Raw genomic sequence first — 24,804 nt, forward strand, 5'->3', positions numbered from 1 at the left:
GGGATCAAGTAATTCCACTAGATGGGTTGAGGATGACGACTGCGGAGAGGACAGCCGCCTGATTGCCGTTCAGCCCACGCACGTGATGATGATTCAGACAATTCTCCAGGATTTAGCTGAATTCAAAGCAGTTTGAGGTAATTTGCCGTAAAAATCCGAGGTAATGTTGATTGAGCAAAGGAACAAGCCAACAAAGCATGGGAGCCTAGGAGCCCTGGATAGCTTCGCTCTCTGATCTGAACGATAACCACGATAACGATAAGCTGTGACGTATCGGCTAGCCGACCTTCTTGCTCCACAAACACCAGTTTCTCCCCTCTGCTCCTGCAACCAAAGCCATGTCGAGCAAAGCGGCATTGAAAGCGGTTCGCGCAGCTTTAGAGTCGAAAGACTACCAAGGAGCCGCCGAAAAAGCTCAGGCGCTTGTGAATCAAGATCCCCAAAACTACCATGCGTAAGTCCGCCGCTTTCCCACCTGGGGGCCGTCCTAACTCTTTTCTTCTCATAGTCATGTCTTTCTGGGACTCGCAAACGACAAACTGAACAGGAATGACAGCTCGGAGACTGCGTACATCACCGCGACTCGCATCAAGGCGGATGACAAAGCTGCCTGGCAGGGATTGCTCTCTCTTTATGACAGACAAGGCGGAGACAAGCTTGATTCTTACCACCAGGTTGTCATTCAGCTTGGAAACATTTTTGCCAATAAGTATGATTCACTGCGAACGTCGCTTCTTTTGAAGGCATGGTACTAACGGTTGACAGTGACGAGCGGGAGCGCTGCCAGGATCTGGTCAACAAATATGCGAAGTTGGCCGCGAGCCACGGGTCCAAAGCTCAACGCAAGTCGTCGTTGATGTTGCAATTGCCTAGCTCGCCGCTGTACGATTTCCTCGAAGGAAGACTGCCTCACCCGTCACACACATACTTGCGATTGATTGAATTGACCGAGGGCGAGGAAAGAGAATTTATCAATCGTGAGATTGGTGAGCGGAGAACACGTCTCGGCGCGCGTATCGATAAGGTCACTCAAGAAGTCAAGCGCGAAGCGTTTGAAAAGAGTGCCCTGGACCAGCTTTACCGAGGAATAGTTGATTGGACGAATGATGATGATGTGCGACGTCGATACGAAGAAAAGCTCTTCGAACGCGCGTATGAGGATCTCTGTGTTTCTCCAGCTGATCAAAAAGAGGAAAAGAAGAAGCTCGTGTTCAAGGCCGCCCAGGATATGGTGATCATCAAACATCCATTTGAGCCTGCCTGGAAGGTCTTCTTGACGTGGCAAGATGTCCAGAATTACGCGGAGTACGACGTTGGACACTTGCGTGAATATGTTGAATTTTTCCCAGAGTCCGGAATCTCAAAGATTCTGAAAGGATTCCTGTCAAGTGAATTATCACCTTTCCCCAATGAGCCCCATAGCGAAGAGAAAGCCCCAGGGGAGAACAAGAAGAGGAACAAGCCAGCTGCTGAGAATGACGTTGAAGTTGACCTTGCGGAAAACGACGTCCAAGCTGATAAGGTTACAGCTGCCCAGGATCGTCTCATCCTCATGGTCGAAGGGCTAGAATCTGCTGGCAACTCTATCATTGCTCATCGAATCATGTCAGATCTCTACCTCCATTTGGAAGAATATGAGAGTGTGGTGAATGTCGCACGCAAGGGTCTGTCTACTATCAAAGATTTGACTAAAGCTTGTGGTGTCAAAATTCCAAACACGGCAGATGCCTTGAATATTGCGCTTGCCAACGCGTTGATCCATCACCAAGCACCCCGGCATCACACAGAAGCAAAGATCATCTTCAACAGCATCCTCGAGAGATTCCCACTTTCTTGTACTTGCTTGCTTGGTGTTGGTCTGATTTTGAAAGAGGATCAGGATTATGCTGAAGCAGTGGACTTCCTACGCCGGGCCCTTGAACGTGATACTTCAAACCTCACCATTCGTGGGGAGCTTGCTTGGTGTGAAGCTTTGAATGGTGACCTCCAAGCTGGGCTGGACAGACTGCAAGGTGTACTAGAAGACTCGAAGGAGACACAGCCTGAAAACCGAGAATTTGCAGCAGAAATCCTGTATCGCATTGGATTTTGTCAATGGGAGTTGGACCCGTCTCTAGCCGCAAGAAAAGACCGAAAAGGTGCGTATAGCAGCCTTTTCGCTTCCATTCAGGCGAACATGAACTTTGCACCTGCATACACCATTCTTGGGTTTTACTTTGCCGATTACAAAAAGGACAAAGCGAGAGCCCGCCGTTGCTTCCACAAAGCCTTTGAATTATCTACCTCGGAAATCGAGGCTGCTGAGCGTCTCGCCAAGGCCTTTGCCGATTCTCAAGAATGGGATCTCGTCGAAGCAGTTGCAACGCGAGTCATTGAATCTGGCAAAGCGAAACCATCCCCAGGCTCAAAACGTCGCGGGTTCAGCTGGCCATATGCTGCGCTGGGAACTGTGCAAATCAATAAGCAACAATACAGCAAGAGCATTGTCTCGTTCCAAGCGGCTCTGCGACTGGCACCAAATGACTACCACTCCTGGGTTGGACTTGCCGAAAGCTATCACCACTCTGGGCGATACATTGCTGCCACCAAGGCGTTCGAGTATGCGAAAACACTGGAGCCAAACCTCTCAGAGAAGGAACAGGAGAATGTGTGGTTCTCCCGATACATGCTGGCCAACGTCCGGCGAGAGCTTGGCGAGTACGACGAGGCAATTTCTAGCTACGACCAAGTCTTGATTTCTAGGCCTGGCGACATCGGCGTGTCAATTGCACTCCTTCAAACCTTGACTGAGAGTTCAGCTAAGAGTCTTGGTCTCGGCCTCTTCAATGATTCAGCTGAATTGGCATGCAGAGCTATCAACTTGGCTCACACGCTGGCGCATGTCCAGACTGATATTTTCAACCTGTGGAAGGCTGTTGGCGATGCGTATTCTCATTTCTCACACATGAAGAGCAAGCTTGTCAAGCTTTCTCCTTCTGATTGCAAGACTCTACTCTCAATTAATCTCGACCCTACTGCATTTGATTCGATGACCGAAATTGACGGCATTGGAGCAGACTGGCTTCAAACCGATCTCACAGAAGAGACAGTGCCAGCCAACTTCTATGGCCAAGCAGCCATCCTTGCCTACAAACGTGCACTGCATGTTTCGGTCCATGACCCCCATGCCCAAGCAATCGCTTGGTACAACCTTGGTTGGGCTGAACATCTAGCATATCGCGAAGCACAGTCAGACTCTGCCCAGAAGGGTAAAAAATCCCGCAAGTTCTTGAAAGCAGCCATGCAGTGTTTCAAGAGAGCCATTGAACTGGAAGCTGGCAATGCTGATTTCTGGAACTCATTGGGTGTGGTCACTACTACCATGAGTCCGAAGGTTGCGCAGCACGCCTTTGTGAGAAGTTTACATCTGAATGATCGCAATGCGTCGGTTTGGACGAATCTTGGTGCTCTCTACCTTATCCACAACGACATTCAGCTTGCCAATGATTCTTTCACTCGGGCACAGTCAACTGACCCAGACTACGCACAAGCTTGGGTTGGCCAAGGAATACTCGCGCTTCTAGTTGGAGAAATCAAAGAGGCCAGGGGCATCTTCGAACATGCTTTCGAGATTTCAAATTCTTCAGAGATTCTACCCAAGCGCCAGTATGCCCTTACTCTCTTTGATCACCTCCTTGTCAATCCCTCTGCTTCACATGAGGTATCTGAACTCATTCAACCATTCTTTGCACTTCACCAATTGTGCAGCCAAAACCCATCTGACCTGCCGTTTGTCCATCTATCTGCCCTTTTGGCGGAGAGAATGGGCGAAACCGCAGATGCCGAGAACAGCCTGCAGGCAGTTTGCGCAGGCATGGAAGCCGAATTCGAAGAGACCGAATCCACCTCATCTCTCTCGAAATATGCACAGGCCAATGCAGATTTGGCTCGTGTTCTGCTTGCTCGTCATGCCTATGAAGAAGCGGCAGAGAAGGCCGAGCTAGCCCTCTCACTCTCTGGCGAGGAAGATGCCGAAAAGTTCGATCCTGAAACCTGCCGCAAGCTTCGATTATCCGCACATCTGACCGCTGGTCTCGCATTCTACTACACTCAGTCATGGGATCAAGCCATCGACATGTTCCGCGATGCTCTTCAAGAAGCAAACAACGCGCCAGATGTCGTCTGCCTTCTGGCCCAAGTCCTGTGGGCCAAGGGTGGCGAAGAGGACCGATCAGTCGCCCGTGAGCAGCTGTTCGCCTGTCTCGAGAACAACGATGGCCACATTGGTGCGACTGTGCTCTTGGGTGCCATCTCGATTCTGGATAAGGATAGCGAGGCAGTTGATGCGATAGAGTCCGACCTCAACAGCCTTACCACACGCGAAGACGTCAACCTGCATGAGGCAGCTAAGTTGGTCAAACTCCGGAGCGCTATATCCGCATTGGGATTCAATGCTCATGCGGATGTTCCCGAGGACCTCAGACGAACTGCTCAGGCATCTTCTGCGATCATGATCTCACCAGCCCAGCCTGCAGGATGGATGGAGTTGTCAGCAGCCACGCAAGACCCCGATGTTGCAGAGATGACCGTCGAATGTGCGCTGCAGAGTGTGCCTCCTCGCGGCAAGCTCGAAGCCTCGGAACTCAGCAAGGCTTACGCGCAGAGCGGGAAGATGATCGACTCTCTCCGAGCCATTATGATTTCACCGTCGACAAGCACCGGCTGGGAGGAGCTGGACTATCATCTGTCTACCCTGGCTGTTTGATTGTACCATGGAAATATTCCGGCCAAAGGCATGAGAGCGTGTTTGATTTTTTTTGCTGTACCGTTGTTCAGCATGTGTTTACGAGACATCATGAAATAGGAATAGGACGAATAAGTTTCATACCTTCACGAGAATCGTAAATTGATAGGGTGTTTGTCCTTAATGTTGCCTCGATTGGGGTTTCAGACTCTCTCTAGACCTGCAGTCTTCTGCAACAATCGAGCTTTCCTACCTTGCCGCCATGGCGCATCCAAAGCTTCAATCCGACCCCCAAGTAGTGTAGCGCTCTCGGGGGTAAGAAGCACCATACCCCTCGCAACAGTTGGATAGCGAAGTAGAAGCTTTGAGCCGATAGGAAGTTTATCCACAGTGACACCCTCAATGCGCTGCATTTCTACACCTGCAACAACAGTACCAGCGGCATCTTGTAGAATCAAGCGATGTGGGCCATACCCACCGGACCCTGACGCATTTGCCGCACCATTTGCACGGCCATTGTTTGTGCGATTACTCTCTGCAGCTTCTGGGTCTTCGTCAACAGCAATTGTGCGAACAATTTCGCGTCCTCGGATAGCCTCGCCGCGCTCGACGCGTTCAATCGCTTCAATTTGGCTCCATAGACTCGTTCCGATGTCTTCGATATCGAGAACTTGAACTGGAATGTAGCCTTGCAAACGTCGCTCTTGAACAGTGGGGTCATACGCATCGACTGGCAGGACACATGATCTATGTTTCGAGAGTGACTCCTTGATGTCGGAGGCTAGAAGTCGGAATATCGCAGTCTGTGTAAGAGCAGAAATAGGAATGTTGCGCTGTGAGGTGCTGGAGGATAAGAAGGCATTTAGCCAAGTTGGAGATACCGAGAGCGACTTTGAGCTCAGAATCTGAGCTGCGAGTTGATCGGGACTAGCCATTGTGTCTAGCAAGATCCAATCGAAGCAAGAAATGTCGGGGAAGCCATGAGCATCGCGAAAACAAGCGCACGGACCACCGCTTATAGCCGTTGATCTGGCCCCGACCTCCGGTGTCTCTCCCGGCACCACCACCCCAAACCACCATGTCGACTATATCTTCTCCACGCCCTTCGATTGCCTCATCTCGAGCTCACTCCCCAACTCCTGCTTCTTCCCGCCCATCGCTCGATGCCCTGAATACCAGTGTCAGCGGGGGCCTCAGCGCCGCATCTACCCCGTCCACTGCACGAGCGCTTTCCCCCTCACTACCACCACGACGCAATCGCAGCGCCCTCCGGGACTACTATAACCTTAAGCCCCCTGGGCTAGATCCGTCCGCCGCTAGAGACCCCTCACGCTCACGGAGCGTACCACGGAATACGGATGCAGGAGATATTTCCAACCCATCAGCTCTGGGATCAGGGACAGAGCTCGATAGCGCAGACTTCGACCCGCATCGCTATGTTGAGCATCTGCTTTCAACTTCTTCGCTGTCTACTGTACTTAAAGCGGAAAACACGTTGGTTGGGGACATCCGTACTCTTGACGGGGAGCGGAAGGCCCTCGTCTACGACAACTACTCCAAGTTAATCCGGGCCGTGGAGACAATCGGTAAAATGCGCCGAAGCATGGATGATCGTGGTGCTCCCTTGACCATGACGAAAACATTGGGGCCGGCTATTGCTTTCGTTGCGGAGACCGCTGGTGGGCTCATCAAAGAAGGCGAGGAGCAGCGGAAACGCATGAAGGAGGCGAAGCAAGATGTTGAAGAATCGAATCTAAAAAATGAAAAGGAAACTGTTCGATGGGTGCTTGCTGCACCACAGAGGCTTGAAAAACTTCTGGCGGACGACAAACGGGAGGATGCGGAGAAGGACTGGGAAGAGATTAAGCATTTGCTTGACGCCTGGGGCAATGTCAAGGGTGTGTCTGAGATTCGCGAGGCTTGTGAGAAGGCCATGACCGGTGCAGGCCACGACGGTTGAAACACGACTCGCCATCGGTCATAATATTTGCGGATGTGGCCTGGGCACAGACTCCCGCCAGAGACAGCCTCCCAGGCCATTACACGAGTACCACATGGAGCTTTCGAGAAAGAAACTCACCAAAACCGGCTGGCCCACATGGATACCCAGTCACTGCCACCAAGACCGGCGCTTTATCCAAAACGTCCTCATCCAACCTCTTTCTGGCACTCTCATCTGGTATACTGGCATGCCGGTACAACGAGCGACTGCCATTACTCGAAATTTCCTTGTTTGTCAGATGTCATAGATAGACGCGTTTCTCAGAGATACCCACTACAGCAAGATATCAATAATCAAATCCATGTACATCAACCATGAAATAGCCATGTCAACATCGTTCTCACTTGCTCCCAAGCACATCCCGACTCGAAAACATGCTCGCCTTCAGCCCATAATCATTCTTCGACGTGATTTCAAGAAGCGTGTATGCATCACTCTTGTAGAAAATAGGCCGAGGTCCCTTCCCCACAAGCCCAAGATCAACCAGCTTCTTCGCCACACGTTTGACATCCTCGACGTCCGCAAAGTCAACCGTATAAACACATATCAAAGGCGATTGTCCGGACCCATCATTCGGGGCAACTTTCGCGGTGTCGCCGAGCTCGCCCTTGTCCATTGCCCTAGCGATCGTAGCCCAGGTTTCATCGACTTCGTCAGGGGTGGGGAAAAGCATCCACTTGCCATGCGTCACGCCTGTTTCCTGAGCGAGAGCGAGGATGTCCTTTTCCAGCTCTCGGCGGAGTGGGTTGAGTTTGCGCGTTAGAGCGCTTGTGGTCTTTGCGCCTGATTTGTCGTGCTCCAGGCGTAGAACATTACTTTCTCTCTCATACGCTTCGAGTAGCTCTCGACCTTTTCTCAATAGGGTGGGAACATCCCCCTCCCCAGTTGGTGGGATATGGTGATTGTAGGTCCATATCCAAGGTCTCGCAGTCGTCATCTCTGTAGTCGAGGGCGGAAGTCGAGAGAGAAACTGATCTACGGTTTCTATTCTTCCGCGACGATCCTGGCGTATTGTTCTTGGTGGGGGAGGTGCATCCATCATTGAGACGTCCGACGACGACGGTTTTGTCGGAGCTTGCAAGTTATGTTGCATTGTTGATAAGAGATTTTGATGATACTCGCCCCAATATGGCTCTGGATCGTAGGTCGAAACGAGGGTCTCAAGCCTGTTTGTTTCCTCTTCGTCGCCTGGGGTGAACGTCAGCTCTACTTCTGGACACGGATAACACGAGCTACAATACCGTAGAAGCTCGATTCGTCGGAGAAGATTTCATCAGTTGCCTTGGTGACTGTCATTGTCTTGCCCAGGTGGTTGATTATGGCTTTTTTGGAAGGAGTAGTTAAGTTGGATAGAAGAAATCCTTGGAAGTCGGGAAACGGCGAGAAAAGGTGGGCGCGATCTGATACTTCACCCGCGTTTTTATACTTCTTTGTTCTAATCTGCTTGCTAGATGGATTTTTCGTTGGGACAACTCAGGAATAAATTGTGAATCCACATTTCGAGCAAGTATTGGAGCTTTAAAAAAGCCGTAGGCACATTTGTATTTACTAGGCAACCTTGGGTCCATCAATGTATATCCACGGATAGATGTAATGCTGACAGCTCCAACGTTGATCACAATCTTGAAATGGGAACCAGCCCTTGAGAATTTGGAAGTAGCTCAAGCGACTAACATACGAATAGTATCAAATTAAGAGGTAGATTTGACATCAGGCCAAATCTGGTCCACAAATCTAACAAGATCTGACTTTAACTCGTCAGGTCGCTCCAAAGCAGCAAAATGACCGCCCTAAAAGTTTACAGCGTCAGCGTATGTCATTTTCTCAACATTAATGAAAGAAATACCTTCTGGTGCTGCTGCCAGAATACGAGATTGCCGGTCGTCTCAACCCAGGAGCGCGGCAGTCTAGCAAGTTCCATGGGGAAAGAAGAAAATCCCAATGGCTTTTTGATATACCAGCGAGGGTCATTGGCAGCCGGTATTGGCGGTGGTGGGTAGTTCTGTAGATTTGAATTAGCAATCCCTTCTCTAAATTATGGTGAAGACCAAACCACCTGTCGATATGTATAGATGGCCCGAGGGAATGTATCTGTGAGCCAGTAGAGAGTGATAGATTCTAAGATATCATCCGGAGACAGGGGGTCATCAACCCATTCACAGAATTTCTCACCAACCCTGTAGATATCAATAATGTTTTATCTTTTGGAATCTGCTTGAAAGAGCACTCACCAAGCTAGGAGTGCAATCGGGCTGGATGACACAACGTGACCGATGGTACTAGGCCGTGTGCCATGTTCAATCGCGTATCCAGATCCCGTCGCCATGAAATTCTGCATCCGTTCAATGCCTTGGATCTCGAAGGCATTTAGGTGTTCGTCTGTCACGCCTTCTGGCTTTCTCATGAAAACCACGTTGACTGGACTTAATGAGTATTGTGAACGCCCAGATGATTCTGCCGGGAGCAAACTTACGATGTGCCGCTATAAGTTGATGTCAGATCGTATCTTCAAATCAATACGAGGGACAGCTCTTACCTTTGCAGCTTTCGTGATCCACAGCCAAGTGCCTGGCTATCCGGCTTCCAATGTCGCCTCCCTGGGCAACATATCCATCCCCGAATCCAAGATCCTTCATCAATTGATCAAGAACACGAGCGATATCGCCAGTCCCAAAGTCCCTGTCCAATGGAGGCCCAGACGAAAAAGCGTAACCCGGCAGAGATGGCACAATCAAGTGATAAGGCAAAGTCTCCGGGGTATACTCCTCTCGGAACTTTTGCAGTATTGGCAAAAATTCCAAAAAGCTCCCTGTAAGCCAAAGAAAGTCAGAATGCTCAACATGTGCTAATCAGAATTTGGTATATCTACCAGGCCAGCCATGCAACAAAAGCAGGGGGACTGCATCTTTCTTCTGCGAGAAGAGGCTCACAAAATGAATCGTGATCCCTTCGACTTCGGCCTCAAACTGAGGGAAGCTGTTGATTCTATCCTCCGAGGCATTCCTAACACAAGGTCAGTGTGTCGTCAAGGTTTAGACGTGGTAGTGATACCATTTATAAGATCGCAGCCATAGATCCCGCATAGTTACCAGCCAATCAGTACCGACTCCATAGCGCCGATCTGTTTGGGAATTCTCGTAGGTGTGCGGAGCGAATCTGGCAAGCTCGAGGAGGGTTCGAAGCTCGGAGATCTTAGCCTTTGGGATGGAGACCTTGAAAGGCGTGAGGGAGACCCCTGAAGGGGGCGTACCAAAAGGCAACGACATTCCAAATTTGTGCTTATTGAGATCGATGGAGGCTGGCGGACACTTTATACTCAGTCATCCCGTGTCGTCATGTGCGGGGTCTATTTCTATTCGGGTGGGATCGACTACGCTGACAAACTTGAGAATCTCGTTCCGAAGATGTCGAACCCTGTTAGGAGTCGATGTGACAACCATATTGAAAGCTTGATAAAGCTTGTATATAAGTGTTACATGGGGCAGGGTGACAACATTGGAAAGTGACGAACCCACCGCCACCAGATCGATACCAACCTTGCCTAGATGGAACATTTGCTAGGGCTAACTTTCAGTCATTTCAAATATCATTTGGTAAAAATTAGGGAGAAAAAAACCCCAGGGGGGGCTTTCATCCGCAATTCGATATCCATGGGCTCTTTCAGGATTCATGTATTTCATGCCCAATGTTGCGTGGATGGGTCTATGTACAGCCAGTCTATATTTACCCAGATTCCCTATAAATGCATCATATGAACCAATTTGATTGGCGGGGAAAAAATCGCCCAGAAAACTTTTCAGCAATGCAGCATCTGTGCAGTGACAGCCTAAGCAGAAGAGGTCTCCTCTGATCTCGGGAGCTTGGTGTCCAGCCAGCGCCACGACAGCACAGCCTGAATGAAGCAAATAAAAGCTATGAAATATCAGTAAACTGACCAAGATATTGATGCACCGGGGAAGAGCTTACCTAGTACCACAGTCATGTAGAAAAAGCCTACTGTTTCAAACAACGATCCAGTCAACAAAGGACCGATCATCATTCCGAAACTGAAGCTAACTTCAGTCATGGAAAATACTCGCAAATTGCTTCTGTTAGACTCGAAAACACGCGGGTCCTTGGCTTCCATATCTTTAACCACATCTAAGAGAAAAAACAGGACGTCAGTAAATGATGATTGGAACGACATCAACATTGATTGATATATGACTTACAGGCCAGCTGTACAGCTCCAACACCGCGGACCAATGGGAGGACACTACCCAAAGCAAGCAGACTGCCAGAGAAGATCGACTTCCCAGCTGCATCACCGCCTGCCCATTGGAAGCGAGAATCACCTGGCGCACCCATCAACAGGATCAAAGGAACACTCGCAGCCCAGCCGAATGTAGTCGGGCCTCGGAGTCCGAGTCGATCACGCAGCCACCCAGCCGGGCCGCCGAGCACAATGTTGGGAACTTGCAGACAGAAAAACATCATGCTGATAAGGAAACTCTTCCACCCGAAAACATCTCGCAGATGGACAGGCAGGGTGTTGTTGATACCAGACATCAACGATGCGACAACCACGACGTTTGCCAAGGATATCAAAACTCGGGCTTGACAAAGCATAGCCTTATAGTATTTTTTCTTTTGATCGCCTTTGTCCTCCACCCCATAATCGCTTTGCTGGGCGGTGGGTTGAGCGTCAGAGAGTAGTGCCGTTGATTCCTCGGGTGACGCATCATCGTTACAAGTTGAGCAGCCGGAAGCTTTAACACCATTGTCTGAGATTGAAGTGGTGATTCCAGATCGAGGTTCAATCATAACCAACCGTGCGATAATGTCCAGCGCCAGAACAAGCAAGGGAAGTGACCACGCGGTCCAGTATCCAAACATTTCGAGCAACGCACCACTCACTGTTGGACCACCGACCATTCCTGCGGTCACAAATGACATTGCCATTCCCATCGATGCTCCAAGGTTTTTCTTGTCCACATTATTGGCCAGGAGAGCAAAACCGACTACCCAAGTGCCGGCGCCTGCCGCGCCTTGTAGGACGCGACCAGTGAAGAGAGCCCACACTATTCAGAAACGTTAGTAAGATTATATTGATTCAACACTAACCGATCGAATTATTACCTGAAGTAGAAAATGCAATCATCAAAGTTCCAACAAGGCATCCTGCTAAAGAGAACAGCAATGGCGTTTTCTGACTTGCAGTCTTTTCGGCCAGGTAGGCAATGACCGGAGCTGAGACGAGACCAACAAATCCATGACTCGTGAGCAATGCAGTTGTATATCTTTGAGTCTGCGATGGATCTATATGCAGTCGTTCCTCAAGCATATAACTCAAGATAGGTGTGAGAAACCCAAACAAAAATGTCTCTGTCGATATGAGTCAAAAATAATCCTCCGCACTGAAACATGACCAAACAAACCTGCGAACAATGCCACTGTAATTGACGAGACAATCAAGATCCGCGATGACCGCCACGAATAGCCCCATGGCTGTTTAACTTCTTCCATCGCAAAGCTGTAGTGAGGTGTAAAGAAGAAAGAAAAAGTGGGGGGCGAGGGAGAAATAAGTAAACGTCCGATCACATCATCAAAATGAATACAACAGAGGAATTGATCTTTGATATGACTGATTTCAATGCTTTAATATCCCGATGTTCGGAGTACGCTTTAGCATTGATCCTAGCGCCGGGTGTGCTTTATGATTGGCGACGAGTCAAATGAGATTGCCCTCGCGTCTGAGCCGAACGTGATCAACGCCCCAATGCACACTAATGCAGTTATGAACGAGGACGACGAAGTACTGGCTTGATCTTTGTGTGTCACACATAGAGTTCACGCCCTTTAATGCCGATCATGAATTTTCACACTGTAAGCATCCTGCAAGCGGGCCCGTGGGAGTGAGAAACCATCCGCAGATTACGGAGTATGTGGGGGCTGATTGTACATGTAACACAGGAGGTTTCACCCAATGATAAGAAAGGCAGGCCTAGACATAAAAAGAAAGAGAGACATCTCCCCCGCAAGTCCGTAAGGTAGATGCCTCGAAGATTTCATGGCCGTGGACCGTGGTTGTATACCACCGGCTACCGTCGGACGTGTTATGTATGAGTTTTACTACTGAAACACTGAGTACCCTGTCCTCAACATAGCATCAGTGCTTTATCTTAATTCTCTATTCTGGGTATTGGGCCCGGCAATGCTCATGGTTACTCCCTTCGGACGACTCACAAGTACAACGTGCAGCTGCTTTGCATGCAATGCAGGCGAATGCAGCCAATCAATGATCCAATTGATAGCCATGGCGTGAGACCCCTTTTATGGCTGGAAGCTCAAGAAGTTACTGGGGGTCTTTACACTCAATTCTGAAAGAAGACTATTATGGCAGCATCGTCGTTGCCCAGGCGACTTTCCTGATGACAGGCGCATGCACTGTAACCCAACAGATCCATAACTCGGTCTATATTACCTTGGTGATCTTCAATCGTTTAGCAATGCTCTTGCCAATAACTCTAAATGGTCTGATACTCACGCTGACGAAATGATATTCGGCAAGATCAATGCTCAGAATACGCCGCTACATAAAGGGTAAATGGTACATGAACAAGGTGGACTTCCAGGTGAGTCATATGTACTCCGTACAGCCCGCGCACGTTCCCGTGGATCTTTCTTGCACGCAAAGCCTGCCATGAATCTGCATCAGCTCAGCATCATAGTCTCTGTAGTATCGGATTTTCTCTGGTACTGCTCTCTCCAATATCAAAATGAAGCGTATAGGACATTTTACTTCAAAGTGGGTCCTCACCGCCCCACTATGTGAGTTTTCGGCTTTGGATTCGTAGACACGAGACAATTGCCTTTTGATATTCACACATATCGCATCTTCAAGACAAAAGAGGCCACCTAGAGCTCAAGATACGGAAGGAAATATTGAGTTACCGAGTTTCACACCGAGACGCCAGTTACAAGCCGTGAGCTTTCGGCCCGGCAATCAATCATTGAGAACCGCGGTCTCGAAGTAAACCACAACGATCGAACTTGCTTCAAATGCCAAGCATGCAAAACCCCCAGTCAGCGACTACGGTCTTTCTAGACCAGCCACCTAGCTGTCTGGAATTTTGCCCAGAAGCTCCAAACTACTTCGTTGTAGGAACCTACCTTCTGTCAGAAACCAAAACCGACCAGGGAGAAATCGAACAAGCCAAGACCGGCAGCCTGCAGTTATGGCACCTGGACCCTATCAGCAAAGCACTGTAAGCCAATCTCAAAGACGTTGCATCGCAGCATACCTACACCACCAAAGCCACGAAAAAACTAATACCCCACAGAACCCAAATCCAAAGAATTGCAGTCCCATATGCAGTCTTCGACTTGCACTTTCATCCAACGCAAAAGAACCTATTCGCTATTGCCAGTAGCGTGGGCACAGTCTCTCTCTTCCAAGTAGACACCGCAGATGCGTCCACTGAGCCCCCAACCATCACCCAATTATGGACAAAGCAAGTCCACGAAGACCCATCAATCCCAGCTCTCTTCCTCGCATGGGCACCGCAAAATTGGTTCCCGCGTCATCCAGCGGACGGCTTCGCAGTCACGTTCTCCGATAGCCGAACCGCCGTCTTCGGGACACAAGGCGATATCCGCAATGACAGCCTCGCTGAATGGGGAACTTTTGAAGCGAAGCAGATGATAGAAGTCTGGTTTGTTGCACTGGCTTCAATCGCGGGCCCTGAGATCGCAGAAACCGATGGACAAACCTCTATTACTCCCTTCATGTTCACTGGAAATGATTTCGGCTCGTTACATACACGCCGGTTTGACGGCACTGCCGAACTGGACGATCCAGATGATCATATTTCACCTATGCTGCTTGAGCATGATGATCGTGCTCGCCATCACACTGCTGGTATTACGGCCATCTTGCCTCTGTCTGTCTCGTTGACTGATGATGCCCCTGTTCTCTTGACGGGAAGTTATGATGAGGGTCTTCGTGTGTACCACGCTACACGTAGAGGCGAAGTGCTCGCTGAGCAGGGCTTGGATGGTGGGGTGTGGCGATTGCAGTTGTTGGATACCACGAAGGTTATGAGTTCCGAGAATCCCCTGGCTGTGGCGGAAACGAGCTTCTTGGTTCTGGCGAGTTGTATGCATGCTGGGACTAGGGTTGTTCGAGTTAGTTGCAAGCAGGATGAAGGGTCTTCGGAATGGGATATTGAGGTGCTGGCGAAGTTCACAGAGCATGAAAGCATGAATTATGCTAGCGGTGTTTGGAAGTGCCAGAACGCAGACCGCGAAAAGGATCAGTCTTCCGAGCTGCTGGTTGTGTCAACTAGCTTCTATGATCGGAGGCTTTGCGTCTGGACCGCGAACGTATAGCCAGAGGCAATTGTTTCTGGTTGGGAAATCTACGCCAGCAGCAGCTTGGCTCTCTATGATATCACGAGACTAGGAGTGGAATCCAATGTTAAACTTGACATGATTGTGGTCATGAACACGCTAGATTAATAACATGCATTAGCGACAGGTATACAAGTACATCCGCGCCCGAAAGAAAAAAAGATGGTTCGTATCCGAAGTATTATCGTTCCAATTGAGCGCGTTATTTAGACAATGGTCTCCAGCTCGCGAGCATAACCCAATGCATTCTCAATCACGGTTCCGCTGGCCATCAGGATATCCTTCTCGGACCTGCCAGACGCCTCAGGCTCGACGGGGAAGAATATCCGACCATCGCGGAGGATCCAGCCGCGCTGCTGAGCGAATTCAATGACTGCACCCTCTGACTCAAGGAAGAGGAGGTTCTTGGCGTTGGAAATAGGAAGGGAAGGGTAAGCTTTCTCGGAGCAGTCTGCGATTTCGCTGCGGATGGTACCGATGAGAACCTGTAGAAGAGAGTGATTAGTATCTTTGCCTTGAGTATCAAACAAACACGTCATTTTCGAGGAACTTACATTAGAGAAGAGACCGAAATCCTCGGACGGAACACGCTCGGACTTAGTCTCCCGCCAGACCTTGTCGTAGCTACCTTCCATCAAGTTGCGCTCCAACTCAACAGGGTACTTGATGTATGCATCATCCTCAACATGAGCACCCTTCAAGCTTGCCTCTTCAACCAGACCTTCCAGCACTGTATGGAAGTTGGCACTGTCGCCCATACTCAAAAGCAGAAGCAGGTACAGCCCCGTCACTTTGCTGCGCTGGCTTGTGCTGAAATCAACCTCTGATGAGCTTTGTCCTGGCAGACCAGCATGTCTCTCGATGTCGTAGAATGGCTGCAGTTGCTGGTAGTATCGTGTGAACAACTGTGCGTCGGTCTGGCGGATTGAGGCAAGGGCTCCGAGCTCGAGGACTTGGCGTGCGAGGACGACCAGCTGGGGAGGTGTGGATGAGGTGGGAATCAATGCGTTTTGCAAAAGGAGAGCTCGCTTGGCACGGCTGAGGAGGTCGTTGGCGGCATCCAGCTGCTTGCGCTCAAGAGCACCGTGGAGCTCTGACACAAGGGACTGTAGATCGGACATGGCGTTGGGGATGTGGGTTCAGAACGATGCTGGAAAGTTGGAATTTATAGCCTAGCCGTAGCTTAACAAAAGCAGTGACTTTATCGGCGAACGAGATAAGGAATTCGGGTTTTGGTCGATGGTTGTTGGCGCTATGCTATTGCCCATGACGGAGCTGTCGCGGGCGGTCAGAATGAGGTCACGTGCGCTGTTTTTCTGACGGTATCAGCTAGGCGGTCTGATCGTGATCTAAAGAATCAAAACACTAACATGCTACAACTAGTTAATGGTCACATTTTGTAGTAATATTTTCCGAGGGTCCTGGTCCAATAACGAATGACTCGCTGACAGAAAAATTGAGAAGCACCTGAAACCTGCAGTTGAATGGAGAATTCCTCAAGAGTGGTTGATACGAAGTCATGGAATTCATGGAAACTCGCTATGGTGTCTTTCAGACCTATCAGTTTGATGGGTTGAAGAGTCCTCATTTTGCGCTATTCAACATATTCTCACAATGCCAACTTGAGCAGCTCCTGGAAAGAAGGTGTACCAAGTCCTGTCACAGGGTCCCATCCTTCAGTGGCGCTCCAACCGGCATTCGGGACCCTGGGTGTAGAAACACCGCCAGACCACCCGTCACAGCCTCCGGATCGACCATGAACGATATCATTGAACGCCAGTCGGCCCTCGCCATAAAGCCATGGATTAAGGAATCCCATTCGAGGCTTACCCTGCGCAAGACGAGCGTCGTTCAACCGAGAAATAATCCCCGCAAAAACTGGAGCTGAAGCACTATTATCTGTCAGTTTAGTGATCCCTCTGCGAGTCATGGAAAACAAACCTTGTACCAGCAACTGAAATCCATTTATTATGGTCTCGGACAACGAAACGTGTCGACTGAGTCGCAACATCGGGGACACCTCTGCCGTGGGGATTATACAGACCTTCCCACTGACCGCCCAGAATCTTGAGATAGCTTTCCACGGCCTGGTCTTGGTATGATGGACGAGAGAAAATCTCCGAAAACCCACCACCAGAGAAATAAGTGGCCCGTTCGGGGTTGATCCTCTCTGTGCCTCCTACGGATGTCACAAATGGACAAGAGGTTGGATACTCAGCCAAGAATCTAGTTCTGTTTGTTCCGTCGTTCATCAAGCAGGAATTTCCCGGGCCGCTATCTCCACTGGCGAAAATGATTGACACACCTCGTGCCCCAAGTTGTGCGAAAAGATTGCATGTTGCGTTAACATACGACGCTGGAAGACCCTGTTCATGTTCTCCGTATGAGTTCGTGAGAACTGCGGGTAGCTCATCATCGGGTAGACCCAGGAGATAATGGAGCTGCTCGAGGTACGGCTCATCCGATGCATTTGCAGGGTCTGGCTGGTCAATTTCAGGGACTGCAGGACCGCGCCCTGCGGTGGTGTAGAAGATTGTCAGAACTTGATCGGTCATTGCGATAGAGTACTGTATATCCAAATTGGCTTCCACGCTGTCCAAATCGGAATCCTGATCATTCTTTCCGCCATTGATTGACACGACAGTAAAATTGTTATTCGTCTGGTGTGGTGAGTAATGAGCGAAGAACTCTTCCAAGTCTCCGTGGCGGGCATACTGCTCCAAGAATCCAGATACACCCAGTCGATTGCGCCTATCGGGTGTGGTGCTCACGTTTCCAATCCCATACAAATTGTGAAGGCAACTCGGCGTGATGGCCTCGTCGCATCCAGAGGCCAGCTGTTCCGGGGTCGCGAGCTCGTGTTTTAACATCGTGAGCTTTCGTGGGCTTATATTGCCGAACCGGGTGGTGGGTTGGATCAACTGGATGTATGGGAGAATGTCACTAGGCACGGAATACCCGAGGGTCCTGATGACGGGCTCTTTCTGGGCTTCGTTGTGGTAGTAGAAGAATTCTGATCTCAGCATGTGCTCGGCTTGATTGATGGGCACCGTAAACAAAATCCAATTGCCATCTGGTTGGATGGCGTCTGGCCAGACATTTTCCGATCTGAGCCATTCTAAGATTTTGTTTGAAATTGCAGGAGACGGACGAAGGAGCTCTTTGACCTCATCCCGCTTCATATGTTTGCCATATTTGAGGTGACCTGGAGTGGAGATATCAATGACATGCTGCTCAAACTCTGCTGCGTTGCTCTGAGTGATTGCGAGACGGAGTTTGATGAGCTGCGTGGGAGGAGGCTTTGTTCCTCTAGACCACCCACGAGGGATCTCGTTGAGTTGCTCCACGCGTTGATGATTGGGATAGACAATGCATGATGCTATCTGAGCACAACCGAGCCATAGGCTCAAGGCCTGGAGGATTGGAGCCTGGACTCGCATGGCGCGATCGATGTGTGGAGGGGAGTGAAGTGAGAACAAAGGGCAAAGCGATTATGGAGCTGGTAAAACAAATGTCACCCCGATCGACTGCTCAGCCCTGGAGACCCTGGGATGGCCAAATGCTCTCTGACACCTGACCACAAACCATCCAGACCACTCCATCTGACTCGAGATCTATCGTCGGCATTGCAAACTCAAAAGTACAAGGTTGCATGGCAACATTAGATGTTAGCAATAACTCATATACTCCGATTTGAGTGGCCCGGGGCTGCGTCCTTTGGAAGTCTTTTGCGTCTTTTCACATCCATTCAGATGACTCGGCCAGATATGAATTCTTCATGGTCTGGTTCTCCATACCACTCAAAGCCAACCTTGACCGTCGAGGATGGTCTCATTTTCTGTATCACCACTCGCAAACCGCCATTATCCAAATGTCCCGTGGTCTCAAGACTCAAGAGATCCGAGAGATCTAGACTGTGCTACCTTGTTGATCACTTGTGTACCAAAAGAGTCAACCTTAAGAGATGGAAACTGATATCCCTAGATAGTGACATTTTAACAATTTCTTTCACATAGTTGTATTCGTAGTTGTAAGTAACACCTGGGCAAGTAGTTGCATTGACAAAGAGGATCGAACTCAGTTTGTAAACATTTCTGCCTGAGGCCTCAGGCCCGGAATATTGAGGATCCGCAAAAATGCGGGATGATCGACGTCACAGAAATTGAATCATCTGGAGATCACTTAGATTATCATTAAGTCTAGCCCCGTCCATTTCCCCAGTCCCGTTGGGAAATTTTAGTCGAGGCCTTGAATGGGGCGCTTTGCTGCTTCAACACTAAGGTGCATTTAACAGTCCGGAGAACCGGGGAAACTTCTTTGGGAAGCTTCACAAGTGCGGGGTGTGGTATGATCATATTGAGTCGACGTCATTGCTACATTCTTCCTTTTATAACTCGTTTCCCTTCCGTTTTAAATTTTACACCTCCTCCTCATGGCCGAACTACAGCAGCGCCGTTTGTCGGCGGATAATCAGACCGTCTCCAAGGCGGAAATTCCATTGAAGGAACGGTTCTTCCGCTACTTTCAACATGAGATCACCGGTACAGTACTCCACTATTAACCCCGGCAAAGCCGGAGCTAATTTCAGTTTCTAGTGTTGCAAGAAAGAATGGACCACCTTTCCAGCACATCTCTGGTCGGGGGTGAGCGAGCCGACGCAACAGACCACTGCCTTGCGGGGATAGTACGCTTATCGAATGAGGTGAAGGATGCAGCAAGCTACATCCCAACGTATGATCAGAGGGTCTATGCGGAGGTACATTGTGAAAGTTCTTCTCCATGGGCCCATACTAAATATCTCTATAGGCGATCAAAGCTCTGCAAGACCGACTGAGTGAGATACGTACGGCATTTGAGCCTCGATCGAAATTCAGCTTCAAGAACAAGAAGAATGCTTCCGCAATCTCCATCTCTGATGCCGCTGCCTTGGCTGTGGAGGGACGATTGGAGGGACGACTCAACATTCCGGGCTATCATTCTCCGGGCGCCTCGTCCATTGATTCATCCGCAACCCACACACCCAACTATCCATCCACACCGCTGAACGAGCCAGACAAACAGCAACAGGAGAAACCGGAGCTTGCGCCTACTTCTTGCCCCGGTGTGTCTGTTGATGATTTCGCCTCGAAGTCAAGCTCGGACAAGTTCGCAGCTACCGGCATATCGTCCGTCTCCGTTGACGATCATTACGGCTTGCATATTATGCTCCCATCTGCTGGATCGACTTCCACAGTTCCTGCATCAATTACCTCCCTCGATCATTGCATCGTTGACATGTCTATCCCCACTGCCAATGGAAAACCATACGCCAGTCTGACTGCCAAGGGAGTCAAAGGGAGTTTGCTAGTCTGTGGCCAAGTCAATGGTCCTGCCCACGTCACCGGCGTTGAACGTAGCGTCATGGTTGTTTCCTGTCGCCAGTTCCGCATGCATAACTGCAGCAACGTTGATGTGTATCTTAGCTGCTCCAGCAATCCCATCATCGAGGACTGTTCCAATATTCGCTTTGGCCGGATCCCCAAAGCATATGTTAGTCATTTCCCCGATAAATCCTTCTTATTGCACAACTAATGATTTGACTTTCTCTCTCCCAGGCATTGAGACACGACAGACCTGACCACGAAGATCGCTGGAGCCAAGTCGAGGACTTCAAATGGATCAAGACTGAACCAAGTCCAAATTGGAGCCTAATTGATCCCAACGATGCGGTGCCTGAAGAAGTCTGGGCAGAGATTGTTCCTGGCGGGCCAGGATGGTCCCTCGAAGATATCTTACAGGCTATCAAGGTGATGAAGGATTAGGCTCTCCGATTTGACAAAACTGTACACTTTTGGCCCGAGGCCTTCGTTCAAGCGGCTACGTTTGTGATTTTGACTGACTGGGCGCCTTTTATCAGATGCTAATTTAGTTTCACATTGAAAATGTTGGTACTTATGCTCACTCTCCTTTAGTTCATTCACAGATGGGAGGTCGGACGACACCAGAAACGGCGAAGGACCTACCCGGGCCCAGAATTTGCACTGTGACAACAATGTATTGATACCTACGGACAAAAATCTAATTAAACAATGAATAAGCACCAATACTGGCGTCTCGTTGTTCTATATATAATTTCCATAGATAAATTTGGAATCATGAGCGCACACCAGCCTATCTATGTCCAGAATTAGAACTTCAGCTTAAATGCCAAAACCTGTGTGTCAAGGCTATAGCCAGATGTGTCCTTGTAATCGAACTTTCCAAAATTGAGATGCCCTGAGAGATTGGCACGATGTTAGTTTACAATATCATGAAAGAGCAAGGGGGCTTACCATCCTGAGTCATGAAGTCGTTGTCACTGAAGCTGAACAAGAAGTATTCCTGACCAGATTTCTGAGTACCATCGGCCGAAGGATTCATAGGCACAACAGCAAGACTCTCCCACTTCTCATTCAATAAGAATGCATCCGAAGGACCACCATTGTGAAGTCGGAACTTGCCCAACTCAGAGTTCACATTATAATCCACGAATGAGCAGTACTCCGCCGGGACGATACCAGGGAACAGTACACCCTCAGAAGAAGCAATCGCTCCATTAGCATCATCATAGTTCTTCTTGCCCTTCAAATCAGTGGCTGGATTGTTACCGTTCAAAGAGAAGACATCCGCATGTCTATACACAGATCGCGTGTTCTTCTGTCCGCGTCCAAACCCTGCGTCACGAGAAAGCACCAAGAAATCACCCGAAGGCAGCTGGTGAACCTCTGACTGGCTGGCAACTCCGTATGCCTTCGAAGCATCCTTCTCCGTGTAATCCCAGTACTTGGGCAGCATGACAGCATACTCATGAGCAAGAACAGGCTTCGACGCATTCGAAACATCGTAAGCAAGCAATCTGACAGGCGATCTGGAAACCTTCTCCGGTCCACCCTCCTGATTCAAAGAGCTTTGCACAAGAGCATAGAGCATCTTTCCATCCGCCGAGACTGTCACGCCCTCTAGACCTTGGTTATTGTTTCTTCCAGATTCAGTGTAGATAGGAACAGGTCTAGCTTGCGGGCTATACAGAGGCGGCGAATTGGAATTGAAACTCAGAGTTCCATTCCGGCGTGGCAGATATGCCTCTGGTGGCTGGATAGCGTGTACCATGCGTCCCTGTGCATCGAACTTATAGATGTACGGTCCGTACTCATCCGAAATCCAGAACCCGCCATCACGCACGTCCAAAGCTGTGCCTTCAGAGTCTACCGAGACTCGCTTACCGCCGGGTCCTGGTCCACCGTAGCCATCGCCTGGGTACGTGGCGACGGGGAGGGGCGGGAAACCAGGGAAGGAAGCGTAGCCATCGGCATCGGCGTCAAGGGCTGTGACGGGGTGGCCTGCTGGATCGGTGAGCAGGATTGTGTCGAGGTACTTGAGGCTCACGTTCGGGTTGGAAGGGTTCTTGGGTGTTGCGTTTGGCGCAAGCTTCAATGTAATGGCAAACTTGTGAATGCGGGACTGGAAATTGAGGGTTCCGTTCGTGTTCCTGGATATGGTTAGGATATAGTCACATATAGGACTGGACTTGTTTCTACCAGCCTCGATCCGGAGTTGCGTAGACAGTTCCCGAGTAACCATCTGCTCCGGTCTTGCGCCAAGAGGATTGGTCGAAAGCGATTGAGCTACCGATGCCTCCGATAGTGTCGCCGTATTTATCTGTGGCATTTGAAGGGACAAAGCCGTAGCCAGCGAGACCGGTGTATTTATATGTTGTTCCGCCACAAGTCGTCTGGTTGACGACGTGCTCAGCAGCCTTTGCTGTCGCAGAGAGGAGAGTGACGGCCAGTGTCAATTTCATGGCGGTAGAGGTGAAGGCGGTAGAGGTGAAGCGAGTGTCTTAGCAGCCTTCTTGGATAACTTGGTCTGAGGTCTTTATACTTAGCGATTTTGAAGATCATACCGCTCCGGGATCAAGACTTTCGACAATGCTCACTCCCAGACACCACGTGGGATAAGCATCGGATGACTTCGTGCGTCATCTAGTGATTGGCAAATTTGAGGGGATCGGTGCTCATCGAAATATCCGGTGGTCGACTAATTTGACATTATGGTAAATCATTGCCACGACGGGTATGCAGAGCCTAGATGCTATCTGATCTGGAACTGGGGAGGCTCGCATGTTGCGCTTGGCCAAAATTTGTCTCTACTCGCCAAAATTGGTCAATCACATTGTCAACTATCTTAGAAACCAGTCCTCCCAGTTTTGCATTTAGTGGTTCCAAGTCGTGGGCAACTTCGGGTAATTCTTCGCGCGGAAGCCCAAGTCTTGATAGACGGTTGCATCCCCTGCATTAGTTCCAAATTAAGTTAGGTACGAAAGGCAGAGATCAGCGGGCAAACCTACCACTCAGAGTACTGATACGATGCTCGTTTTCTTTTTCGAGTCTCTCCAGCTCTTGACCAGGCTCTTCCTCGTGAGGTGATTTTTCACCTTGGGAGGTCGCGGCTTTGCCAAGGTCATTTTGAGCCTCGCCAATCATAAGGAATTGAGCATTGGGATAGTCCAAAAATTCGGGTTCCAGGGGCACCCATCGGAGGTCTCCGAACTTCTTGAGAACACTAGCAAGGATCAGTCAACGCATTTCTCGCTGAGCTTTACATTGCAAGTTCACTTACGATTCAGGGTACTCTGGATTCTGTGGTAGTTGTCCGATCGGCGGACCAGGGAACTTGGGGTTTTTGGCTTGAACAAGCCAGCTCCCGCGATCCCGGAGGCCAAATTCCTCCTGAAGGACACCCAATTCCGCAGGAATTGTCAGTATGTAGGCAAGATGGGAGGCCCGTGGTGTGTGTGTGATCGCGTAGACACCTTCTGCGTATGGCCTTGCGTCCTCGGTGTGACGTTCCCCCATAGTAGCTGTCTGGTATGTTTTACCAGCAATGAACCCTTCCTGCAAGGCTTGCATGGATTGCCCCGACTTTTCCACAAATCCCATGTCTCGCTCTTTGCTCGAAGTTGGGAACTTCTTCTTTGGCAGCATCATCAATCGGCATTGGGCGCCTTTGTCGACGGGGCCTTGGTCATTGTCGAATTCAGCCCCCAGAGCGGTTGGACGGAGGACGAAAAAGCTTCGGGCTACATCACCAATGCTATGGGGATCGTCCACGTTGACCCGTGGGCGAAAGAAGAAGTAGATGAAGCCTTTCTCGAGAATATTGGAGGATACCACGTTCTCCCTCTCCTCGGACTTGCGAACACCTTCTTCGGCACTGCCCTTTTGGGTTGATGGGGCTTTGATTGAAGCATTGTCTTCGTGTGGCTTCTCCTCTTGGGCGGTGGCTTCAGACTTCGGCGCCGAGGGACTATTTGCCAAAGCGTGTGACTCTGGTTCGTTTGTTGGCTCCTCTGCCTTGATGTCGTCGCCTTGAGTATCTTCAGTCTTCTCCTTTTTGGGCGGAGGAGCCTCTTTGGTCGGCGCTTTTCGTTTTGTGCCGGAGGGAGCCTTGCCAGTTGGCTCGGCAGTGGCTGCGATAGCTTCCTTTGCTTTGTGGGCAGCATGACGGGAAGACGTTCGGGAGGCCATTTTGTATCACCAAGAGATTGTAATGATTCTGTAGTAGTAGAGCACCAGAATTTTGTGTGGTGTGACTGCAGGGTGTGGTTGATATCGAGGACTTCTGGGTCTGCAATGATATAGACATGACGTCATACACACTGTCCAGCGTC

At 49.8% G+C, this 24,804-nt stretch overlaps 12 protein-coding genes across 12 annotated transcripts; 4 read left to right on the forward strand and 8 right to left on the reverse strand.

Annotated features, from left to right (window-relative positions):
* Positions 1-338: 338 nt before the first annotated feature.
* N7506_004626 (SKI complex subunit tetratricopeptide repeat protein SKI3) lies at positions 339-4,744 on the forward strand (the record flags this gene model as incomplete). Its single annotated transcript, XM_056953920.1, has 3 exons — positions 339-454; positions 509-709; positions 766-4,744. 3 exons carry the CDS (start codon positions 339-341, stop codon positions 4,742-4,744), a joined length of 4,296 nt encoding a protein of 1,431 aa, XP_056812809.1.
* Positions 4,745-4,926: 182 nt separating this feature from the next.
* Positions 4,927-5,658, reverse strand: N7506_004627 (OB fold domain-containing protein; the record flags this gene model as incomplete). The annotated part of the gene is made up of 1 exon (XM_056953921.1): positions 4,927-5,658. One exon carries the CDS (start codon positions 5,656-5,658, stop codon positions 4,927-4,929), a length of 732 nt encoding a protein of 243 aa, XP_056812810.1.
* A 143-nt stretch (positions 5,659-5,801) lies between these two features.
* N7506_004628 (COG1/VPS51 family protein) lies at positions 5,802-6,683 on the forward strand (the record flags this gene model as incomplete). The annotated part of the gene is made up of 1 exon (XM_056953922.1): positions 5,802-6,683. The coding sequence occupies one exon, from the start codon at positions 5,802-5,804 to the stop codon at positions 6,681-6,683; it is 882 nt and encodes a 293-aa protein (XP_056812811.1).
* A 382-nt stretch (positions 6,684-7,065) lies between these two features.
* Positions 7,066-8,021, reverse strand: N7506_004629 (DUF1917 domain-containing protein; the record flags this gene model as incomplete). The annotated part of the gene is made up of 2 exons (XM_056953923.1): positions 7,066-7,913; positions 7,967-8,021. The coding sequence occupies 2 exons, from the start codon at positions 8,019-8,021 to the stop codon at positions 7,066-7,068; spliced, it is 903 nt and encodes a 300-aa protein (XP_056812812.1).
* Positions 8,022-8,416: 395 nt separating this feature from the next.
* N7506_004630 (epoxide hydrolase family protein) lies at positions 8,417-9,991 on the reverse strand (the record flags this gene model as incomplete). Its single annotated transcript, XM_056953924.1, has 8 exons — positions 8,417-8,515; positions 8,572-8,727; positions 8,779-8,902; positions 8,957-9,143; positions 9,199-9,207; positions 9,262-9,534; positions 9,595-9,728; positions 9,777-9,991. 8 exons carry the CDS (start codon positions 9,989-9,991, stop codon positions 8,417-8,419), a joined length of 1,197 nt encoding a protein of 398 aa, XP_056812813.1.
* A 560-nt stretch (positions 9,992-10,551) lies between these two features.
* Positions 10,552-12,230, reverse strand: N7506_004631 (MFS transporter; the record flags this gene model as incomplete). The annotated part of the gene is made up of 5 exons (XM_056953925.1): positions 10,552-10,637; positions 10,692-10,865; positions 10,937-11,785; positions 11,844-12,089; positions 12,143-12,230. The coding sequence occupies 5 exons, from the start codon at positions 12,228-12,230 to the stop codon at positions 10,552-10,554; spliced, it is 1,443 nt and encodes a 480-aa protein (XP_056812814.1).
* A 1,545-nt stretch (positions 12,231-13,775) lies between these two features.
* N7506_004632 (uncharacterized protein) lies at positions 13,776-15,095 on the forward strand (the record flags this gene model as incomplete). The annotated part of the gene is made up of 2 exons (XM_056953926.1): positions 13,776-13,972; positions 14,048-15,095. The coding sequence occupies 2 exons, from the start codon at positions 13,776-13,778 to the stop codon at positions 15,093-15,095; spliced, it is 1,245 nt and encodes a 414-aa protein (XP_056812815.1).
* A 227-nt stretch (positions 15,096-15,322) lies between these two features.
* rpnL (proteasome regulatory particle lid subunit rpnL) lies at positions 15,323-16,237 on the reverse strand (the record flags this gene model as incomplete). The annotated part of the gene is made up of 2 exons (XM_056953927.1): positions 15,323-15,601; positions 15,671-16,237. The coding sequence occupies 2 exons, from the start codon at positions 16,235-16,237 to the stop codon at positions 15,323-15,325; spliced, it is 846 nt and encodes a 281-aa protein (XP_056812816.1).
* A 786-nt stretch (positions 16,238-17,023) lies between these two features.
* On the reverse strand, positions 17,024-18,556 carry N7506_004634 (S53 family peptidase; the record flags this gene model as incomplete). Its single annotated transcript, XM_056953928.1, has 1 exon — positions 17,024-18,556. The coding sequence occupies one exon, from the start codon at positions 18,554-18,556 to the stop codon at positions 17,024-17,026; it is 1,533 nt and encodes a 510-aa protein (XP_056812817.1).
* A 992-nt stretch (positions 18,557-19,548) lies between these two features.
* Positions 19,549-20,917, forward strand: N7506_004635 (putative tubulin-specific chaperone c; the record flags this gene model as incomplete). The annotated part of the gene is made up of 4 exons (XM_056953929.1): positions 19,549-19,657; positions 19,712-19,872; positions 19,923-20,645; positions 20,711-20,917. 4 exons carry the CDS (start codon positions 19,549-19,551, stop codon positions 20,915-20,917), a joined length of 1,200 nt encoding a protein of 399 aa, XP_056812818.1.
* A 365-nt stretch (positions 20,918-21,282) lies between these two features.
* N7506_004636 (esterase-like/phytase family protein) lies at positions 21,283-22,935 on the reverse strand (the record flags this gene model as incomplete). Its single annotated transcript, XM_056953930.1, has 3 exons — positions 21,283-21,371; positions 21,428-22,623; positions 22,673-22,935. 3 exons carry the CDS (start codon positions 22,933-22,935, stop codon positions 21,283-21,285), a joined length of 1,548 nt encoding a protein of 515 aa, XP_056812819.1.
* A 411-nt stretch (positions 22,936-23,346) lies between these two features.
* N7506_004637 (uncharacterized protein) lies at positions 23,347-24,661 on the reverse strand (the record flags this gene model as incomplete). The annotated part of the gene is made up of 3 exons (XM_056953931.1): positions 23,347-23,423; positions 23,482-23,696; positions 23,754-24,661. 3 exons carry the CDS (start codon positions 24,659-24,661, stop codon positions 23,347-23,349), a joined length of 1,200 nt encoding a protein of 399 aa, XP_056812820.1.
* Positions 24,662-24,804: the final 143 nt, after the last annotated feature.

The sequence above is a fragment of the Penicillium brevicompactum genome (assembly GCF_028827555.1).
Source record: "Penicillium brevicompactum strain IBT 35665 chromosome Unknown utg000003l_segment0_segment0, whole genome shotgun sequence".
Taxonomy (NCBI): domain Eukaryota; kingdom Fungi; phylum Ascomycota; class Eurotiomycetes; order Eurotiales; family Aspergillaceae; genus Penicillium; species Penicillium brevicompactum.